This window comes from Petromyzon marinus, chromosome 56 (assembly GCF_048934315.1).
Source record: "Petromyzon marinus isolate PM22_M1 ecotype Great Lakes invasive population chromosome 56, UKy_Petmar_22M1.pri1.0, whole genome shotgun sequence".
NCBI classification, from domain to species: Eukaryota; Metazoa; Chordata; class Hyperoartia; order Petromyzontiformes; family Petromyzontidae; genus Petromyzon; species Petromyzon marinus.
In genome coordinates this window covers 6,712,240-6,735,095 of record NC_133722.1, presented here as the reverse complement: position 1 = coordinate 6,735,095, position 22,856 = coordinate 6,712,240, and the positions used below count along the sequence as shown (strand labels likewise).

The 22,856-nt window shown below is 48.4% G+C and overlaps 1 protein-coding gene across 1 annotated transcript in view; it reads left to right on the top strand.

Moving 5' to 3' along the window:
- The first annotated feature begins 1,547 nt into the window (after nucleotides 1–1,547).
- The window catches only part of TMIE (transmembrane inner ear), a 52,892-nt gene continuing 31,583 nt past the window's right edge, over nucleotides 1,548–22,856 (top strand). Inside the window, exon 1 of the mRNA XM_032975664.2 lies at nucleotides 1,548–2,070. Within this exon, the coding sequence (XP_032831555.2) occupies nucleotides 1,981–2,070 (90 nt within the window). The 5' untranslated portion in view covers nucleotides 1,548–1,980. The remainder of the gene's footprint in view (nucleotides 2,071–22,856) is intronic.

Genomic DNA, 22,856 nt, shown 5'->3' with positions numbered 1-22,856 from the left:
CAAAAGGGTACTTATATGGGACTATATTTTAATGGAAAAAGAACGGACAATAATACACTGTAACGTAATGAAACAAATGTAATATTAATAGCTTCAAAAAGTCAGAGAGCATCCCACTTCATTAGACCTCCTTTGCCAGTACCCAAAATATAATAATAGTCCTGGCAAAGGAGGTCCAATGATGTAAATGCTTACCCCGAGCCCTCATTACTTTGATAGTGGCATTGTCTTTGAGCTGTGTGAACGCCTTTTGGCGTCCTCTGGTCGAGCACCAATTGAGACGAGGCTCAAAAGAAAAGCCGTCTCTGGTGTGGACCAATCAGTTTCAAGGACAATGCATAATATATTATCGAAGTGTGTTTTCTGCTTGCATTTTCACCACGAGTATTGTGGTTAATGCAGACATGATTCCTTGTTAAAAAAAAGTTTCAGTTTTGTTTCCAGGAAAAAAAGGGGAACCCCCCCCCCCCCTATTATGATAGTCTCCCACTTGTTCGCCCGCGTTGTCAACACATTGCCTGACATCTTCTACAGATGATCTCCAGGGCCCGGAGGCGACACTTCTTGTGGCGTCGTTGTTGTTGTTGTTTGTGCAAATTCTCAGAAGTGTTCGCATTTTAGTTTGAAGCACCCCCTGTATTTACACTGGAGGAATCCGATGATCTCGAAAGCTCTTTTTCACGGATACATGTGAGCAGTCCCAAGTGAGCTCCAGCTCTCCGTCGACCTTGAGCAAGCACGAGACGCTCAAAACGTGGAAGGGTGACTCTGTTTGTTCGTAGAGCTATTCCCGAAATTCAGGAATCCAACCAAGAAATATATTATGAAAGTGGGATGGGGGGGGGTGGAGGGGGGGCTCATTAAGCTGATTGGGGGAAGGGGGGAGCATCTCGTGTACCAAGCGAAGCTTCCAGGGGGTTTAATGAGAGCATCCGCAGCAGATGACGACTATGCACGAGGTGGTTGTTGGGTGCTCAACGTTGTAACCGGAAGACCCTGGAGCCGTCGTGCACCCTCTCGGCTGAAAGACGACACTCATCGTCACGTGGGGGGGGGGGGGCTCCCACCACCCCCACGGGCCGCTCACGCCGCTCGTTAAATACGCGATCGGTAACACGAGCGGCGGTGGCGGCGGTAGTGGCGGTGGTGGTGGTGGTTTTGCTGGTTGGTGGTGGTTTTGCTGGTTGATGGTGGTGGTGGTTTTGCTGGTTGGTGGTGGTGGTGGTTTTGCTGGTTGGTGGTGGTGGTGGTTTTGCTGGTTGGTGGTGGTGGTTTTGCTGGTTGGTGGTGGTGGTGGTTTTGCTGGTTGGTGGTGCTGGTTTTGCTGGTTGGTGGTGGTGGTGGTTTTGCTGGGTGGTGGTGGTTTTGCTGGGTGGCGGTGGTGGTGGTTTTGCTGGTTGGTGGTGGTGGTTTTGCTGGTTGGTGGTGGTGGTGGTGGTGGTTTTGCTGGGTGGTGGTGGTGGTGGTGGTTTTGCTGGGTGGTGGTGGTGGTGGTTTTGCTGGTTGGTGGCTGTGGTGGTGGTTTTGCTGGGTGGTGGTGGTGGTGGTTTTGCTGGTTGGTGGCTGTGGTGGTGGTTTTGCTGGTTGGTGGTGGTGCTGTCGGTGACGGTGACTCGACGTACGGCGCTCCAAATCGGCTAGGCCTATAATCCAGCGCCTTCAAATTGACAACAACAACAATAATAATAATAAGCCGGGACGTGTGACAGCCGTCGTGGTGTTATAAGCCGTGCGTGCGAGCGTGCGTGCGTGCGTGTGTGAGGTTGGTGTGTACGTACGCTGTCTCTGTGTGTGTGTGGGGTTATTGTGTACGTACGCTGTGTGTGTGTGTGCTTGTGTACGTACACTGTGTGTGTGTGTTCTTGTGTGTGCGTGAGAGAGACAGAGAGCGAGCTTGCCAGCCGTGCGTCGTGTGTGCTAAGCGAAGCGGCTGCTGTAGCAATAGCCGCATCAACAGCAGCCTCGGCAACAGCAGCAGCGATGGCGGTCCATTGTCTTGGCCATCGCTGCCTCGGTTGCCTGCTGCTCATTTGCGTGGCTTACAACGCCGACTGCCAAATCGCTGACGAGGTAAGGCCCCCCTCCCCCACCCTCTCTCCTCATTGAACTGATGATCATAACCAACCTACCCCCCTCCTTTCTGGGCTACTACATTAGCTGTATAATCCACCACTCCACCCTCTGCCATGCGGATGTGTGGTGTTTGTTGTTGTTGTTATACACAGCACTCATCATTGTTCGCGCGCCGGATGGTTTTGTATTCGTATCGCGAGACTGCGGTGTCAAAGACGTCTCGTTGACAGTTCCGTATTGTCAAGCGGGCTTTGTCATTTTTGTCCTCCTCGCCACCCCCTCCTCCCCCACGGAATTCTGACCGAGGCCAGATAGGCCTTGCTGTGCCCTCTGTGTGTGTATGGGATGCATGCGTGTATACTGTATGTATGTTGGACTTCTTTCGCACCGTACGTAGTCAAGCGCGCTAACTTGCTGCATTTTAGCCGCCCGGCGCTCCACACATACATACAAAGACAAAGATCCCCCGTATAGCCTGCACAGACTGTTGAGGCAAGTGTTGTTAGCGAGCACCTATGAAGGCCTGAACTGTACACAAATGGGTGGGTGGCCAGCACCACGCCCGACCGCCTTTGTCTCCCCAGTGGTGATGTTTACACACCGCACCAGGTACTTATTTGAGGCTAAGTTGACCTAGGTGAGGCCCAGGACCGTTTCAGATAATCGTAACACTTGGTGTTGGCCGTGAGCGGGAATCGAACTCGGTCGCTAGGTTCATCGCGCAGCGCGCTAACCACTACATTACCGTTCCCCACACATACATACACACAAATACATACACACATATATCCACGCATACATCGATCGCACACATACATACACATATACATCGGCCACACACATACATCTGATGGAACAAACTCATAAACATCTATTGCATAATGAGCACAACATTTTGTTGATGCTGCCTTGCGCTGCGTTAGCATTGGTCCACAATCACAAATAAACAATGTAATAATAAACCTAAGCACATTCCCAAACAAACAATGTAATCATAAACTTAAGCACTTTCACAATTAAACAATGTAAAAATAAACTCAGCACATTCACAAATAATGTCAGAATAATCCTAAGCACATTCACAAATAAACAATGTAATCATAAACCTAAGCACTTCCACAAATAAACAATGTAATAATAAACCTAAGCACTTTCACAAATAAACACTATGCAATGATAAACCTCAGTACGTTCGCCTTAGGGGACTTTTCAAGCGACGGCCCGTATTCATATGAAGAAAAAACGATAATAGACAACTTTTCGGGCAACGGCCCTCCTTGAGACGTTGCCTCTTAACTACCGCGCGTGTCCTTGTAAAGAATGTACGGCGCTGTTGACGAACGCGTCGAGTTCTCTTTGCTGTTGTTGATGTGCGAGCGAGCGCCCTGCGATGCGGCAGTGACGGCGCTGTCCACGGTACTGAAACGCGATGAGCACGAGGCCCTTACTCTTTTTGGTTCTTTGGGCTAAAGTCACGTGAAGAAACAAAGAGTCATTCCTGCAGTCACGAACAGATGGTTGGAGGTCAAACAGTGTTAAGATAACAAAAGGGGTTCCACAGGGTTCCATCCTCGGCCCCCTCTTGTTCTCTCTTTAAGTCAATGACTTGGGCACTGACCTGGATCATTCCAGGGTAAATCTTTTTGCAAATGACACGATACTGATTACTGCTGGCCGCTCTCCGGATGACGTGATTGCTACGCTCCAGAGTGATTTCAACAAACTACAACATCAGATAGTTTCTCTTAAACTAGTCCTGAACACCTCCAAAACCAAGGTGCTATGCTTCTCACCGGGACTAAAGCAGGAAGTTATTTTTCCCCAATTACATTCCTTGAATAATTATCAAATAGAGCAAGTCAAGATCTATAAGTATCTTGGGGTCATCCTGGATTCAAAACTGAATTTTGAAGATCACATTGATTATATTGGTAAAAAGACAAAAATAAAAATTGGTTTTCTGTATCGACACAAGCACTGCTTCCCCCCAATGTTCCGGTTGGAATTGATAAAAGCTACCATACTGCCTCTACTTGACTACTGTGACATCGTGTATAAATCAGCCCCAAGTACTGTACAGAAGAAGCTTGATTCCATCTATCACTCGGCCTTAAGATTTGCATTGAACTGCCCATATAGGACTCACCACTGTGATCTCTACATTGGGTCAAACTTAACATCTCTTAATGTTCGACGGCTTGTGCACCAGATCTTATTTATTCACGATGTACTTACAAAAAAATCCGCAGACTACCTACTGGATCTCCTCTCTGTTTCAAAGAGCAAATTTGACCTCAGGTCTTCGCTCATTTACCAGCTTCACATTCCTTATTGCCGTATAAAAACCGGAGGAAGGGCCTTTGCTATTGATGCCCCCAGGGTCTGGAATGCTATTGCCAATAAACTGCAACTTGAATCACTACCTATGAGATCTTCACTCAAAACTGCTCTAGAGGAGTTGTACACCCCTAGCTGCCACTGCTATTCAGTGGCCTAAGATATGGCTCTCGGGTTTGGTGTTATAATTTATTTATGTAGTTTATTGTAAAAAATTCGGTCACAGTCCCTATGATCACTGTTACATTGCATTTATGGCTTTTATTTTGGTGATTTCGAAAAGGTTTTTTTTGGTTTGGCCATGTTTGTGTTTATTGTAGTACGGAGTTAGACTGATGGCCTAAATCTTAGTTGTCTTGTTGTTGTTGTTTGACTTGCATCCCACTGGGATTTTTGTACACAGCGTTGGTGTACGGTGCTATTTCAGGAATATTTTGATGTTTTTTTTTTCCTGGATTTTCTGTTTGCACAGTCACATAGTCACTTTAAGATGTTTTCTTGTTCATGTTTTTGGTTTTTGTTTGTTGCGGTTGCACCCGATTCAAGAGCGGAATGGCTCACAGGGCTATACCAAAATAAATGGAACTATGAACTATGCTTCGAATCTAGTTAGCACGAGGCCTCGCAGCCTCCCTCAAGCGATGCGCTCGAATGGTCACGCAAACAGTGCGGGATTAAGCTAGTTGCGGGGCCTGTAGCATGTGACGTTATCAAGGGGGTCCTTAATAAAATAAAAACACTTAAATATTAAACACACATATTTTTTTGTTTACTCGCATAGTAAAGTAATTTTATTTTTCCGCTCGCTATACAGCCAGATAATAGGACAAATCGTTCACCTTAAACACCCGGTCGTTCATAAACGTTTAAGGCGGATTAGTACTGTAGTAACAGAGCAAGTGCAGAATCACTGAACCGGAATTGATAGCTTTGAAGCATTTAGCGCGGGGCCCTTGAAAGTGCGGGGCCCGTAGCATCTGTAGCTACTTGTGCTACTAAGATAATCCGGCACTGCGCACAAGTCAATGCTGATTTGAATACAACGCAATGACAACGCCACATGTGTGTTACCTATTAAAGCCTTGGAGTCTTAAGACGTTTTTTTTTTGTTTTAAGGAGGGGTTCTGCATTAGGATGCTTAACGGGTGCCATGAAGAATCCGACGAACTATGGAGATATTTTTCACATATGTGCAACATGGACGGGTCAGAATGAATTGTCTCAGCCCATCATCCCTCTGGGGGCCGATACAACGAGTACCACGTTGTGGGGAAGTCAACAGTGATTGCCATATGGGCTCGCCCCCTCGCCATGGGAATGTGGAATTTCGACCAAGTACCACACAGGGGTGTAAACATGAAGCGAGCAGCAAGAACGTGATGCTACAATATACAACGTGGTGATGTGGCATTAAAAAAAAAACAAATAGAACGATTGATGATGATTGACCATCAAACCCCACGGTGTGCGGAATTGATTCCAGGAATCATTTCTCATAGAGCTGCGTCCTCCGACGGACGTGTAATGACACTCACTCGATGTCACTCTCGCTAGATGCTGCTAGCTGCCGTAGTAAACTGCTGCTGCTGCTTGCTCCCACACGCCGTGTCGCCTCACCGTTTGACATTTCTCCTCAATGCACGCTGACTTGCGTCTGCTCGTTCGTGATGTGTAAACGGTACTTGACATGGCCAAGACATTGGATGATGTAAGTCTCTCTCTCTCTCTCGCACTTCCCCAAAGAGGGCTTAGGAGCTTCTGCTGCTGCTGCTGGCTGGTGCTAGCTAGCTGCTGTAGCTGCTAACTACTACTGCTTGCTGGTGCTAGCTAGCTACTGCTGCTAGCTACTGCTGGCTGGTGCTAGCTAGCTGCTGCAGCTGTTAACTACTACTGCTAGCTGCTACTGCTTGCTGGTGCTAGCTAGCTACTGCTGCTAGCTACTGCTGGCTGGTGCTAGCTGCTGCTGTAGCTGCTAGCTGCTTGCTGTTGCTGCTTGTTAGCTGCTGTAGCTGCTTGTTAGCTGCTGCTGCTGTTCGCTGCTGCTAGCTGCTGCTGCCGCTGTTCGCTGATGCTTGTTAGCTGCTCCTGATAGCTGAAAGGTCGTGAACGTAGCTCGCGGTGTTTGGGAATCCGGCTCAGGGCTCCCATCCGCGTCGTCTCGAGTTTATTTTTGTTACGCAATCACTTCTGGGTTTTATCGGCTTCGTTTATAACACACCGACCACGGCCATTCGGAGCATTCCCTTACAGTATATGGACCCCCCACTCCCCGCCATGACCCCGGAATTGTCAGGTACAGAGGCAGTAACGCGTTTACAGGAAATTGGATCATCATTTTAAATGCGAGATCTCTATATACCGTTGGTAACAAGATATTCGGAGTCGTTAGAGACTTAGAGATATGTCTGGATATTGAACTTTTTTCGCACCGCACGCGGCCAACCGTGCCATTTTGAGGTGCGGGAGAAGGACAGCAAACGAAGGACACAAAAGCAGCTCAAAAGAAACGAGTTTGTCAATCGAGATGATGATTTAACGGCGCGTAGCTCCCGTGGCTTCTTCCTAACATCGGGAGGAAGAGAGCGTTCCAGACGGCCGCAGAAGCGCATCTGAAAGCGCTGCGATGCGGTGACCGTCCTGACCTGCAATCCAGAGGTTCGCCCACTCGATTCGATCTCCCGGGCACGGCAGTTTCCTTCAAGCCTCGCTCGCCTGTCAACCCAGCGGTGTAAATGCTCTCGCCACGGTTCGTCGATCGGCCGTTTCGGGGTGGCCGGGCGAGGCGAAGTGTGAGCGCTCCCACCTCTTCCCAAGACGTGGAAGAGTAGGCCCAAGGTGGGCGCGGCACGGCCAAGAAAAGACGGGGGGGGGGGGAAAGAGACGTGCAGCACGACCACAGGCACCTCTGTTTCAATCGTCGGCCAAAAGCCGCCGTTGGTGCGACCGGAGTGCGGGTTCGTTCGACTTAAGCCCTATCGCTACCTGACCCCAATTCGTTGTGGTCGCGTGCCCTGCAGGTTTCTGTTAATTCCCAGCTTTCCATTCAGGGCACGCATTAAGATCATCGGATGAAGTGCGCCGCTTTAACACATTTAAATGATCAGTGTTGTTGCTGTTGTTGTATCATTATCCATGTTCAATCCACCGCTAGACGAAGGCCTATCGGAGCCGCTGCCATCTGCCAAGGTCACTCCGGTGCAACGATCCACCCGGCAACTGCGCCGCGAGATGATTTCACTCAGTCCATTGACTCGGTGAGCGTTCTCCTGGACGCGTACTATCCAGTGGCGTAGTGACCACATTATCAGTGGCGTAGTGACTACATTATCCAGTGGCGTAGTGACTACATCATCAGTGAAGTAGTAACTACATTATCAGTGACGTAGTAACTACATCATCAGTGACGTAGTAACTACATCATCAGTGACGTAGTAACTACATCATCAGTGACGTAGTAACTACATTATCAGTGGCATAGTAACTACATTATCAGTGGTGTAGTAACTACATTATCAGTGGTGTAGTAACTACATTATCAGTGTCATAGTAACTACATTATTAGTGGTGTAGTAACTACGTTATCAGTGGTGTAGTAACTACATTATCAGTGGTGTAGTAACTACATTATCAGTGGTTTAGTAACTACATTATCAGTGGTGTAGTGACTACATTATCAGTGGCGTAGTAAATACATTATCAGTCGTGTAGTAACTACATTATTAGTGACGTAGTAACTACATTATCAGTGGTGTAGTAACTACATTATCAGTTGCGTAGTGACTACATTTTCAGTGGTGTAGTAACTACATCATCAGTGGTGTAGTGACTACATTATCAGTGACGTAGTGACTACATTATCAGTGACGTAGTAACTACATCATCAGTGACGTAGTAACTACATCATCAGTGACGTAGTAACTACATCATCAGTGGTGTAGTAACTACATTATCAGTGGCGTAGTAAATACATTATCAGTGGCGTAGTAACTACATCATCAGTGGTGTAGTGACTACATTATCAGTGACGTAGTGACTACATTATCAGTGACGTAGTAACTACATCATCAGTGACGTAGTAACTACATCATCAGTGACGTAGTAACTACATCATCAGTGGTGTAGTAACTACATTATCAGTGGCGTAGTAAATACATTATCAGTGGCGTAGTAACTACATTATCAGTGGTCTAGTAACTACATTATCAGTGATGTAGAAACTACATTATCAGTGGTGTAGTAACCACATTATCAGTGGCGTAGTGACTACATTATCAGTGACGTAGTAACTTCATTATCAGTAACGTAGGAGCTACATTATCAGTGACGTAGTGACTACATTATCAATGACGTAGTAACTACACTCTCAGCTCAGGGGGTGCGGCAATCGGTCTGGTGGGGCCCCAATATTTTGATTTGTTTCGCACCCAGAGGCTCTTCTCTATCGCGGCCTCCTCTTTCCCTTATCGCATCGTCGTTACGCTCGCGGTCCCGAACATATAACGCTGTAGGGGCGCTACCGTCCTCTGAACATAAGTGTTGTTGTTATTTTACACTGTCGTTGAAAACATCTCATGGTGTCTGTCAATGGGACCCCATCTCGGCGCTTTGGCAAACCAGGTGGAGGGGGGGGGGCAAGGCACTCCCTAGTTACGCTACCGGTTCTATCGCTTGTGGCTACCGCTCGTGCCTACCGCTCTCTCATTTTCCTTGCCTATCGGCCATCGTCTCACAGAGCTACGTAACTCTTTTTCAGAAGTGACCTGGCTGTCACAAATGATAGCCCACACGGAGTGGCTTATCGTGTGGAAATTCAGGGCAGCCAAATGCTCAGAAACGCGTGACGTTAATTCTGAATGTGGAGGGGGAAAACCGTAGGACCTGGAGAAAAATCCACATTACCTGAGGGAGAACACGCAAACTCCAAATATACAGCAGGCGTCAGGGTCAGGATCGAACCCCGCGAACACCTGTATACCAGGCGAGGTAGCTAACATCTCATAACCACCGCGCCACCTCATTAAGTACCGCATCATCGTGCAAATGTGAAAATGTGCACACCAAATTATTCGCATCTTGCTGTCGTGTCGAGCGCCTGCTATTGCGGCAGGTGGTCATTTCTGGACCCTCCGCTTTGATGGAGGCCCTGCCGTGGTTCGACTGTGGAAGGTTGCCCATTAAACCGACAAATTTATAGCAATCGCGAGAGAAAATCTGAGTCACCTCGGCAGCCTGCAGTACTCCCCCCCACCCCCCCCCCCCCGCTGGTGCAGTAATTGTATGGGGAGTGGGGAACCACGGGGAACCATCCCATCGTAGTAACCATCCCGTCCCTGTACCCCGACCACAGGCTACGTGATATCTACGGCACTGCCTTTTTTTGTTTGCAAGTATCAGAAAGATGAAACAATAAGAATGGGTTCATCTTCTGGGTTCTTTCGGTAAAGTCACGTAGAATGGAGATGAAATAATAAAAAAAAATAACAGAATAAAATTCTCATGACGTTTTGGCCACAACACAAGTAGCCTTCCTCAGGTGAAGAAACAGGACTGTCCGGAAGACAGCGCTTGAGTGAACCCTGCCAAGCTTGGCAGCGTCTTTTAAGCTGTGTGGGAGGAGCAGAGCGACTTGACAAAGGAGTTTACATATAAATTAGCATGTAACTGGGGGATTAGCATAATGATGGTGTGGAAACGGAGGAGGGGGGAGAGGAGATTACATATAAACTAGCATGTAACTGGGGGATTAGCATGATGTTGGTGTGAGGGATTAGCACCACGGAGAGCAACGAGCTTTATTCAGACAGACGAGTCCATCTATGTTCGGAACGGAGGAGGGGGGGGAGGAGTTTACATATCAACAGTAATTTAGCATGTAACTGGGGGATTAGCATGATGTTAGTATGAGGGATTAACACCACGGAGAGCGACGAGCTTTGTTCAGACGGACGAGTCCATCTATGTTCGGAACGGAGGGGGGGGGGGGGGGAAGAGGAGGAAACAGCCACGGTGCGCTGCTCTGTCCTGTGTTGCGTTATAACTATGCTATAAACTGGACTACTATACATTACAATATTATACCTTCCAATCTAAACTACATTGTATAATATCGTATCCATAGACAAACCCCACCCTTGAATTATACAATGCGTTACTATACACTACCCTATACTTTAGACTATAAAATATTAGACTTGTAGTATTACACTATGTATTATTCTACCAACCCTACTGTATACCACACTGCTGTATATTCACTATACAATTACGGTACTATATATTGCCTTATGAATTATGTTAAACATTACACTGTTATACTATTTATTATACAATATTCTATAAACTATTCTATTGACCTTCGTGTGAAAGCTACTAAGAGGCAGTGCCAGCGAATGGACTGTGGTCTGAAAGTCACCGTAAAATGCAATCAATCAAGAACCGAAATGGCTTATAACGTCTTTCCAATGGTTACTAAGCCGGAATCCATCTTCTGGTTGAAATTGTCTCCGTGTTTGTATATGTGGATAGCCTCATGAACGAATTTCTCATGGTAGCCGGATGGCTTGCAGATAACCTCCGTCTTGGAGAAGTCAATGTCATGTGAGCCCAATGAATTATAACAGTGATCTGCCACGGCTGAGGTGTTCATCCTACCGTGTTTCAAGTCTGCTTTATGTTCACGGATCCGGTCCGAGTTATGTCGTTTGGTTTCTCCAATATAGCTGCTACCACAGAGGCAACTTAGTTTGTAGACGCCCGGGTACTGTATGTCTGGAACCACATCTTTTACAGACGGAACCAGATCACGGATTTTATGTACTGTGTTGAATCGGACCTGGATCTTGTGTTTATTCAGGATTTTGGAGATATTTTTTTGTGACCCCCGCAATGTAGGGTAAGGTGATGCTTTTGAATGGTTCCTCAAGAGGATCCTTCTCCATGGTTGGAGTGATGGCTTTCCAGATTGTGTAGTCGGAGTAACCATTAGCCTTGAGAGCTTGGTGTACGTGCTTGAGTTCACTAGCAATGTGTTCCTGGCTATCCACATATAAAAACCATTTCGGTTCTTGATTGATTGTATTTTACGGTGACTTTCAGACCGCAGTCCATTATTTTTATTATTTTATCTCCATTCTACGTGACTTTGCCAAAAGAACCCAGAATATGAATCCCTGCAGTCACAAAAGCTTTAAATCGAAATAATGATGGGTGTTTCACCCTTCCCGGCAACAATACGGGAGTTGTGTTGCGATGTTCAGACACCGAATAGATGCCCCATTTTGTGAGGCATCAAGTCCCGCATTAAGCACACGTACTTGAGGCACAACATGGGAACAAACAACGCTCTGATAATAATCCATGGATTGCGTTTGAAGCCGATTGGCCTGCACCAGTGACAGGCTTCTTTGTGGCCTTGTCTCACCACCAGCGTTAGACCAGAGAATAGCAAAAAGCGAACAGTACAAAGGCAACGCAATATCATAACACTTACAGCTCGGGTCGAGCAGTTACATCTATGGGACCTTTTGACAATGCGTATACATATTAATCTAGATTTGAAGCTTTCGTTATGGCAGGAATCCATACTCTTTGGTTCTTTCGGTAAATTCACGGAGTTAGAAATCAAATAAAACAAATCACGACATTCCGATCGCAATACAAGCCTGATGTGACGACCGCTTGTGTTGGCGACCGAAACGTCGTGATTTATTTTATTTTATTCCTAACTGCGTGACTTTACCGAAAGAACCAAAGAGTACGTATACATATTGTCATGTTTTTTGCATTTTCGCCACGAGTACGTGTGGTTAATGCAAACTTGATGCCTTGGCAAAATGGATATACATTTGGTGTTTGATCATCTTAACACAGAAAGGGTCAAATCTATTTTTATTTATTTCATCAAGAGGATAATTTATTTATGCAGTCAGCAAGCATTGTTAAGCGCCTTGATGAAAGGCGCTTTATAAATGCAAAGTAGAATAGAATGGGGAACACGTGCCATGAATATCCATATTCGCCGCTTTGAGCGTAGCCAAATTACGGTGGTGGTTTTTTGATGCTCGTTGTGACCTAGTTGTAGAATGTGTTCGAAAAGTTGGCAAATTTCAGCTGCCGGTCCCGTGAATTATGCACGTGGATTATTATTATTTGTCCTTCCCTTTTTGTTTGCTCCAAGAGCGATGCCTCACCGAGTTCTTGCAGGCACTTTTTAGGTTGTGGTGGTGGTTGGTGGTGGGTATGGTCACGCATTTTTTGGGATGTTTGGCCAATCGTCGACGATTCAATTCTTTCCTTGGCTTCACGCGGCGGCAGAACAGCGGAGCGAGCCACAGGACGGCACTTAGAAGGATCCGCGCAGACAAGCTGCAAAAAATATAAAAAAATGATTCCGTCACTTTGCAAGCGCATTTTCCGGCCTTTCTCTGCGCACTTTCCTCTCCGGAGCCCGTTGATATTTCACGAGCTGCCGTCACCCTGCGGTGAAGAATCCTTGGGCCGCTTCGACACGAACGAGTAAAGACGTGAGTGTAATACGGCCCGACTTACACCACCGCTGTGATAAGTCACCAGAATTAGTCGTCCGTGCGCCATCGCAGTGCAATGTCATTTTAACCGAGAAAGGTCATGCGTGCAATGGGGCCATTGTTGTTGTCGTCGTCGTTGTGGGGTCGTTCGTAAATAGCAAGAGCAGAGGTGCAGCGTCGGAGGCGAGACAACCGATCGTGCTGCAGGCGAACGCGGCGGAGATTTCGGTGGCGATGAGTGGACGTTGGTCAGAATATCGGAATATTTATTCATGCTGGAGGAATCCGATGAGCAGGGTCGGAACCAGGGGCAGAGCCAGGATTTCAGGCCGGGGTGACATTCAACAAATGTTAATTTCAAGAATGATTTAGAGAGAGTCAGGCTGTTGAACTAGACGCCATCGGTTGGCGACACGCTCTGACAACGCAGTTGCACGGAGTTCGCCAGACCGAGTGTCGTACACATACACGCAGAATGTCACCCCTGTCACCCCCCCTGGCTCCGCCCCTGGTCAGAACGATACGACAACACAACAAACAATGCCAAAAAACGTGATTGGAGTGCAAAGTATAGGAAAGGTAAGCAAATCGCCCAAAAAATACAAACGAAACTAGGCTATTTTTATTTTACCAGGTAAAGCCCACTGATTTGTGCAGATCCTTCTTCAGAAGCGACCTGGCTCTCACAAATGAAAGCTCAACGAAGTGGGCTCATCATCATTACGTGGACATACACAGCAGCAGCCAAATACTCTAAACGCGTGATGTTGATTCTAAATGCGGATGAAAAAAACCGAAGGACCCGGAGAAAAAATCCACGTGACCATCGGGAGAGAGACACGCAGGCTCCAAATATACAGCAGCAGGCGTCAAGGCCCAGATCGAACCCACGACCTCCTGTATACCGGGCGAAGTAGTTAACATCTCGCCACCGCGGTGACTCACGCATAGACGGGCACAACCACAGTTCGTCCACGATTGTCAGGTCACGTGTGGTGGGGTAGAACGTGGGTACTCCCACCACTAACAAGACGTCTGACCAGTGTGGCAAGATACCCTTCGTAGGGGACTCGCTAGAGCAGTGGTTCTCAAGTGGGGGTACGCGGACCCCTGGGGGTACGTGGCAATGTCCCCAGCGGGTACGTGAGGTGATTTATAAAAGTGTGAAGTTATATCGTACATGAGAGTCATTGGTGAATAATCACGTTGTATGAATCTGCCAAGATAAAATAACTGCGATGCAGTTTAAATACATATGGTAACCTAGAACAATATAAAATATCTTTCTAAACTCATTGATCATTAACAATTTGGTTTCCAAGAGTAACTAATGAGCACGAACAAATTACGTCTCGCAATGCAAAGTGTCCATTTATTATATATATTAAAAAAAAAAAACTTTTACATGCATGCAGTTACTAGCTATCTCGTTGTATACCTGACAAAATGGACTGTTGGAATAAAAATATTGACGTTCATTTTTCGTACATTTATTTCTCGTAACAACGTTGGACGACGTTCAGGACCTCGATTGTCGATGCAGATGCCAAAAAGACTGTGGCCTGACGGCAGTTGGTGCCTGCCATGGCGGCACTGGTGGACACCAGTGGTGAGGGAAGCTGTCAAGCTGAAGAAGGAGGCTTTCCGAGTTACGCTCGGAAAAAAAGGTCTCCCGACTCGAGTGAGAGGCTACTGGCTTTGCAAGAGGGCGGCAGCTGCAGCAGTCACTGAAGCGAAAGCCCCCCCCCCCGGGGCCTGGGAGGAGTTTGGAGAGGCAATGGAGAGGGGCTACCGGGCAGCCTCAAATATGTTCTAGCAAATCATCCGACGGGACACGGCCCAGGATGTTCTCAGTAATGGTGGCTGCGTAAACATTGAACTCCACTAAGGAGATAGTCGAGAGGTGGAAGGAGCACATTGAGGAGCTCCTCAACCCGGCGGACATGCCCTCCTGTCAGGAGGCAGCCCTGGAAACAGCTGGGGGGTTGGGGGGGAGTCGGGTACATCGTGGCTGCTTAAGTCGCTGGGGTGGTCCAAGGCCTTCCTAGTGGCAAAGCTGCTGGGGCGGACGAGATTCGCCCAGAGTTGTTGAAAGTGCTGTCGTGGTTAGCACGCCTCTTCGACGTATGAAAAGATGAAAATAGGTTTTACCCCTTTTGGCAATGAAACAGGTGTTAAGATGTTCAAACACCAAATATAAACCTTTTGTAAGGAGTCAAGTTCGCATTAACCACACGTACTTGTGGTGAATATGCAAACAAACATGCTCTGATAATTCACTATATATCACGATTTTTGTCCCTGGGTAGTAAATGTTATTTTTTTTAATTGCTTATGCCTAAAAAGTATAGAAAATGGCTATTATTCCCCATAAACTTTGATTTTGTGACCAGTACTTTATGTGAAGGAATAACACAAATGTACACGTTTTCTCATTGAAAATAGGTAAATTTAAAAATATCACAGTCCTGGTCACAAAAGCAAAGTTTGTGGGGAATAATATCAATTTTCTATACTTTTGAGGCGTAAGCAATTAGGAAATACCACTTACTAACCAGGAACACATTATTTTTTTTGTTACACAGCATAATATATGTATTGTCTTGGAAACCGGTTGGCCTACACCAGAGGCAGCCTTCTTTAGGCCTTAGTCACTGCCAGTACAAAGACAACGCACTATCAGAGCATTTGTAGCTTGGGGTGAGCAGCTAGAAAATGGGACCTTTTTTCAATATCAAAGTATGCAAAAACAAGAATTGTTTTTACCTTTTCTGGCAATAAGACAGAAGGTGTTAAGATGTTCAAACACCAAATAGAAACCTCTTGCAAGGGATTAAGTGCGCATTAACAACACGCACGACGTTGCATGGAAGGCGCGTACAGTACCTCTGGATTGCCAAATTGGGGCCGTGATCCCCATTTTTAAGAAAAGTGACCAGAGGGTTTGCTCCTACAGAGGGATCAAACTCCTCAGCGTTCCAGGTAAAGCCTATGCCAGAGGGCTGGAGAGGAGGATCTGCCCAGTGGTCGAGCCTCAGATTCAGGAGGAACAATGCGGATTCTGTCAGGGTCGTGGAAGAATGGGCCAGCTTTTTTCCCTCTCACAGATGTTTGATGGGTCATGGGAGTATGCTTCTCCAGTCTACCTCTGCTTTGTAGACTTGGAGAAGGCACGTGACCGTGTTCCCCAGAATGCCTCGTGGGAGGTGCTGCGGGAGTACGATGCACCGGTGCCGCTTTAGTGCGCTATCCGGTGCCTCTATTCCCAGAGCGAGAGCTGTGTCCGTATTCTTGGTGTTAAATCAAAGTCATTCACCGTGGGTGTTGGACTCCGCCAAGGGTGCGTCTTGTCTCCATTCTTGTTTGTGGTTTTCATGGACAGGTTACCAAGGCACAGCCGCGGTATGGAGAGTTTCCAGTACGGGGGCATGGAGGTGGTGTCGCTGGTTTTTGCAGATGACATTGTCCTATTTTTCTGGTCAGTCTGTGATCTCCAGTGTGCACTTGAACGGTTTGATACCGAGTGTGAAGCGGCTGGGATAAGGATCAGCACCTCCAAATCTGAGGTCATGGTTCACTCCCGTGAGATGGTGGATTGTGCTCTCCAGGTGAGGGGGAGTTTAAGTACCTCAGAATCTCTTCCGTGAGTGATGGTAAGTAGGAGCGGCAGATCGGCCGGCAGATCGGTGCGGCGTCTGGAGTAATGCGGGCGCTGTACCATTCCGTGGTAGTGAAGCGGGAGCTGAGTTCTCGAACAAAGCTCTCGATTTACAGGTCGATCTACGTTCCCACCCTCACCTATGATCATAAGCTTAGGGCAATGACTGAAAGGAAGAGATCGCAGGGGCCAATATGAGGTTTTTTCCGCAGGGTTGCCAGGCTCACTCTCCGAGGAGTTTGGTAATCTGGGAGAGCCTCAGGGCCGAGCTGCTGCTCCTTCGGATCGAGAGGAGGCAGTTGAGGTGGTTCGGGCACCCGGTAAGGATGCCCCCCGGTAGACTACCCCTGGAACTCTACCGGGCAGCACGTCCCACTGAGCGAAGACCCCAGGACCGGCCCAGGACACGCTGCTGGCGGGACGACGTCGCTTGGCTTGCCTGCGAATGCCTGGGAATTCCCCCAGGAAGAGTTAGAGTCTGTCACCAGGGAAAGGGAGGTCTGGACCGCCACTGCTCAACATGCTGCTGCCACGACCCTCACATAAAAAGGTTAAGAAGCCACTGCTCTAGAACTCCCTCTGTTGGAGGCCTATCTTCTAGTGGCGACACGAGCGAGCCATTGCAGGGCTGCACCGTTACGCCTCCCTCACCTGTAACCCGAAGTGGACTTCACCAGCGTGATGTTCTAAGCCCCCTCATTTACCCAGGCGGAGGGTTGGCGGGGGGGGGGGTGTGCAGACATTTTTAAGAGGCTTGCGGTTTTTATCTCCGCGATGTTAGAGGAGGCAGCGAGGAAATGAGCTCCTCCCGTCAAGCGGAGATCGACTGGACGATCGTCCGAGGGCCGTGCGGGGTGAATTTTTCGAAGAGACGAGGATTAATGTGAGGCAAAAAATGCCAGAGGGGGGGTACTTTGAAGAGGGATGAGATGTTTGTGATTGAGATAGGAGGGGCGGGGGTGGGAGTGGGGGCGGGAGGGGGGGGTGGCGGTGGCGCAGCAGTTTGCTGGACACCGGTGAAATGCTGGACGTTTGTGGAAAAGAGCTTTATAGCTCATCGGATTCCTCCAGTATGAGTAAAAAAAAAACCTCAGATTATGATTCTGAAACGTTTCAAAAAACTCCCTTCATGTCAACGTCGAGGAGATGTTTTGAGACCTGGACTGAGAGTCCGGCCAGTGTGGAAGAGTTGGCAAGATACCCTCTATTGGGGACTCTCGAGAACGGCGGTTCTCAACTGGGGTACGCGGACTCCTGGGGGACTGCGAGTCCTGGACTGCGAGACCGAGAGTACGAGTAATGGTCTGCGAGTGCTTGACTGAGAGTCCAGGGCCACGAGTCCGGGCCTGCGAGACCAGGACTGAGAGCCCTGGACTGGGAGGCCAGGACTGCGAGTCTGGGACTGTGAGTCCTGGACTGAGAGGCCGGGACTGTGAGCCCTCAACTGAGAGGCCGGGACTGAGAGGCCGGGACTGTGAGTCCTGGATTGTGAGTCCTCGACTGTGAGTCCTCGACTGTGAGTCCTGGACTGAGAGGCCGGGACTGTGAGCCCTCAACTGAGAGGCCGGGACTGTGAGTCCTGGACTGTGTGTCCTCGACTGTGAGTCCTGGACTATGAGTCCTGGACTGTGAGTCCTGGACTGCGAGGCCAGGACTGAGAGCCCTGGACTGAGAGGCCGGGACTGCGAGTCCTGGACTGTGAGTCCTGGACTGTGAGTCCTCGACTGAGAGGCCTGGACTGTGAGTCCTGGACTGAGAGGCCGGGACTGTGAGTCCTCGACTGCGAGTCCTGGACTGAGAGCCCTGGACTGAGAGGCCGGGACTGCGAGTCCTGGACTGAGAGCCCTGGACTGAGAGGCCGGGACTGCGAGTCCTTGACTGAGAGGCCAGGACTGAGAGTCCGGGACTGTGAGTCCTGGACTGTGAGTCCTTGACTGAGAGTCCGGGACTGCGAGTCCTTGACTGAGAGTCCGGGACTGCGAGTCCTTGACTGAGAGCCCTGGACTGAGAGGTCGGGACTGAGAGTCCGGGACTGCGAGTCCTGGACTGTGAGTCCTTGACTGATAGTCCGGGACCGCAAGCCCTGCACCGCGAGTCCCGGGACCACGAGTCCAGGACTTGCAAGAGTCGAGTGTGCTGACCATCGTTAATATTCACCGTTAAGTGTTTCTGATGTGGACGGCACTGGGCCACTCTGGGGCTATAAACTTTTCTATTAATTCAAGAGAGGAGCCCCCTGATGGGGCTGACCAGGCCGTGCCCGTGCGAACTTTCCTTTCCTCGCGGGATAGTTTTGAGGCTTTTGTCTTCTTTTTAACTTTTCACTTTCACCCGGGGCCACATTTCAAGGGACCTTAGCGCTAACAATAAATTGCAAAACAACAGCAAAAAAGCCGATCAAAATTCTAATCGCGTCTTCTTACTTTTAGAAAGACTTATGTTTTTTTTAAATTATGCTTTGGGGTTCAGGAGGTGAAAAAAGAAAGCGTGAAGCTTATGAAGTGGCTGTTCATCTCCCCGCCATATCCCTTCATAAGGTTACGTTGAATTCCCTCGAGCGATATTGGGGTTACGGTGGGGGGGGGGGGGGGGGTGGCGGGGGCTGCTTTCGCCATTTGTTCGATTCCTGAGGTCGCGACTAATATGAACCGGCTCGGACCTTTGGGAGGGCATCAATTAATGAAAGGTCAAAAGTGTGCCGTGCCCCGAGGCCTGGCTGAGGATGTCATCCGATGATTAAAAAATGTTCTGCCATCACCGCCGCTGCCGCTTGCCGTGTTGACTCGGCCACGCGACACTTTAAATCCACGGGTGGGGGTGCGGGCCCCCCCCACGATCCCTGACCCCTGACCCCCACCCCTCTCCGTCCCACCGCCCATGGCCCCCATTTTTGTTTTGACACCCGAACAATTCTGGCGTGAAATTATTACTTCCCTCGTGCGCTTTCGGGCTTTGCTTTTATTTCATATTATTGTGATATTCCTTTTTGGCTCGCGAGGCAAACACGATCCTTCGGCAAAGTAAGTAAACAACAGCAATATAATACATTTATTTTAAAGAAAGGTGCGGCTCTTTTTCAGCACCCGGTTGCCGTGCACGCGCGTTCACCACGCCGCGTCGGTCACCGCGGAGGCTTGTTGACCATACTTCACCTGCGCGTGCCCGTGCCCGTTTGTGAAAACTGCATATGGGGGTCGCACTCGTTGCGCGCAAAGGCGCTCGCCGCAAACGAACCGCAACGCCTCGCTGTTGAACGATAAACCACCACCGCTGTTGAACAATAAACCACCACCGCTGTTGAACAATAAACCACCACCGCTGTTGAACAATAAACCACCACCGCTGTTGAACAATGAACCACCACCACTGTTGAACAATAAACCACCACCGCTGTTGAACAATAAACCACCACCGCTGTTGAACAATAAACCACCATCGCTGTTGAACAATAAACCACCACCGCTACTGAACAATAAACCACCACCGCTGTTGAACAATAAACCACCACCGCTTGTTGAACAATAAACCACCACCGCTGTTGAACAATAAACCACCACCGCTGTTGAACAATAAACGGCCACCGCTGTTGAACAATAAACCACCACCGCTGTTGAACAATAAACCACCACCGCTGTTGAACAATAAACCACCATCGCTGTTGAACAATAAACCACCATCGCTGTTGAACAATAAACCACCACCACTGTTGAACGATAAACCACCACCGCTGTTAAACGATAAACCACCACCACTGTTGAACAATAAACCGCCACCGCTGTTGAACAATAAACCACCACCGCTGTTGAACAATAAACCACCACCGCTGTTGAACAATAAACCACCACCGCTGTTGAACAATAAACCACCACCGCTGTTGAACAATAAACGACCATCGCTGTTGAACAATAAACCACCACCACTGTTGAACAATAAACCACCACCGCTGTTGAACAATAAACCACCACCGCTGTTGAACGATAAACCACCACCGCTGTTGAACAATAAACCACCATCGCTGTTGAACAATAAACCACCACCACTGTTGAACGATAAACCACCACCGCTGTTGAACAATAAACCACCACCGCTGTTGAACGATAAACCACCACCGCTGTTGAACAATAAACCACCACCGCTGTTGAACAATAAACCACCACCGCTGTTGAACAATAATAAACCGCCACCGCTGTTGAACAATAAACCACCACCGCTGTTGAACAATAAACCACCACCGCTGTTGAACGATAAATCACCACCGCTGTTGAACAATAAACCACCACCACTGTTGAACAATAAACCACCACCGCTGTTGAACAATAAACCACCACCGCTGTTGAACGATAAACCACCACCGCTGTTGAACAATAAACCACCATCGCTGTTGAACAATAAACCACCACCACTGTTGAACGATAAACCACCACCGCTGTTGAACAATAAACCACCACCGCTGTTGAACGATAAACCACCACCGCTGTTGAACAATAAACCACCACCACTGTTGAACAATAAACCACCACCGCTGTTGAACAATAATAAACCGCCACCGCTGTTGAACGATAAACCACCACCGCTGTTGAACAATAAACCACCACCGCTGTTGAACGATAAATCACCACCGCTGTTGAACAATAAACCACCACCGCTGTTGAACAATAAACCACCACCGCTGTTGAACAATAAACCACCACCGCTGTTGAACAATAAACCACCACCGCTGTTGAACGATAAACCACCACCGCTGTTGAACGATAAACCACCACCGCTGTTGAACAATAAACCACCACCGATGTTGAACAATAAACCACCACCGCTGTTGAACGATAAACCGCCACCGCTGTTGAACAATAAACCACCACCGCTGTTGAACAATAAACCACCACCGCTGTTGAACAATAAACCACCACCTCTGTTGAACAATAAACCGCCACTGCTGTTGAACAATAAACCACCACCGCTGTTGAACGATAAACCGCCACTGCTGTTGAACAATAAACCACCACCGCTGTTGAACAATAAACCACCACCGCTGTTGAACAATAAACCACCACCGCTGTTGAACGATAAACCGCCACCGCTGTTGAACAATAAACCACCACCGCTGTTGAACAATAAACCACCACCGCTGTTGAACAATAAACCACCACCGCTGTTGAACAATAAACCACCACCGCTGTTGAACGATAAACCACCACCGCTGTTGAACGATAAACCGCCACCGCTTTTGAACAATAAACCACCACCACTGTTGAACGATAAACCACCACCGCTGTTTGAACAATAAACCACCACCGCTGTTGAACAATAAACCACCACCGCTGTTGAATGATAAACCACCACCGCTGTTGAACAATAAACCACCACCGATGTTGAACAATAAACCGCCACCTCTGTTGAACAATAAACCACCACCGCTGTTGAACAATAAACCACCACCGATGTTGAACAATAAACCGCCACCTCTGTTGAACAATAAACCACCACCGCTGTTGAACAATAAACCACCACCGCTGTTGAACGATAAACCACCACCGCTGTTGAACAATAAACCACCACCGCCGTTGAACAATAGACCACCACCGCTGTTGAACAATAAACCACCACCGATGTTGAACAATAAACCACCACCGAGCAAGCCCAGGTCATCCTCGCAGCGGCGGCGGCAGTGACTTTTGGCTCAGCCGTCGAACAAACACGGTGGTCACCGCGGCATCGCGCGGTGCGTTCAGATGCGCTTCTGCGGCCGTCTGGAACGCTCTTCCCTTCCGATGTTAGGAAGCCATTGGAGCTATGAACTTTTTTAAATCAGCAAAGATTGTAAAACTGATTTCTTTGCAACTGCTTTTTGTTTGTTTTACTTTGTTGTCCTTCCCCCGCGCCTCCGATTAGCGCGGTTGGCTACGTACGGTGCGAATGAAGTTCAACATACGTACATGCATCTGTGAACGAAAGAGCTTCATAGCACATCGGATTCCTCCACGTTGGAATAAAGATTCGGATTCTGAAACGTTCGCGAGATGCTCCCGGCACCCTGGCTCGCCAGGAGATGGCAGCTTAGCGAGTGGTGAACTCCGCCTGTTCCATCTGCATGGGACGGGGGACGGGGGGTAAGCAAAATAACTCAACGAGCCGGTTTTTTTATCTTTCGAATTCGGTACCAACGCACGCACACGCACGCACACGCACGCACACGCACGTACACGCACGTACACGCACGCTCACGCACGTACACGCACGTACACGCACACACACGCACACGCACG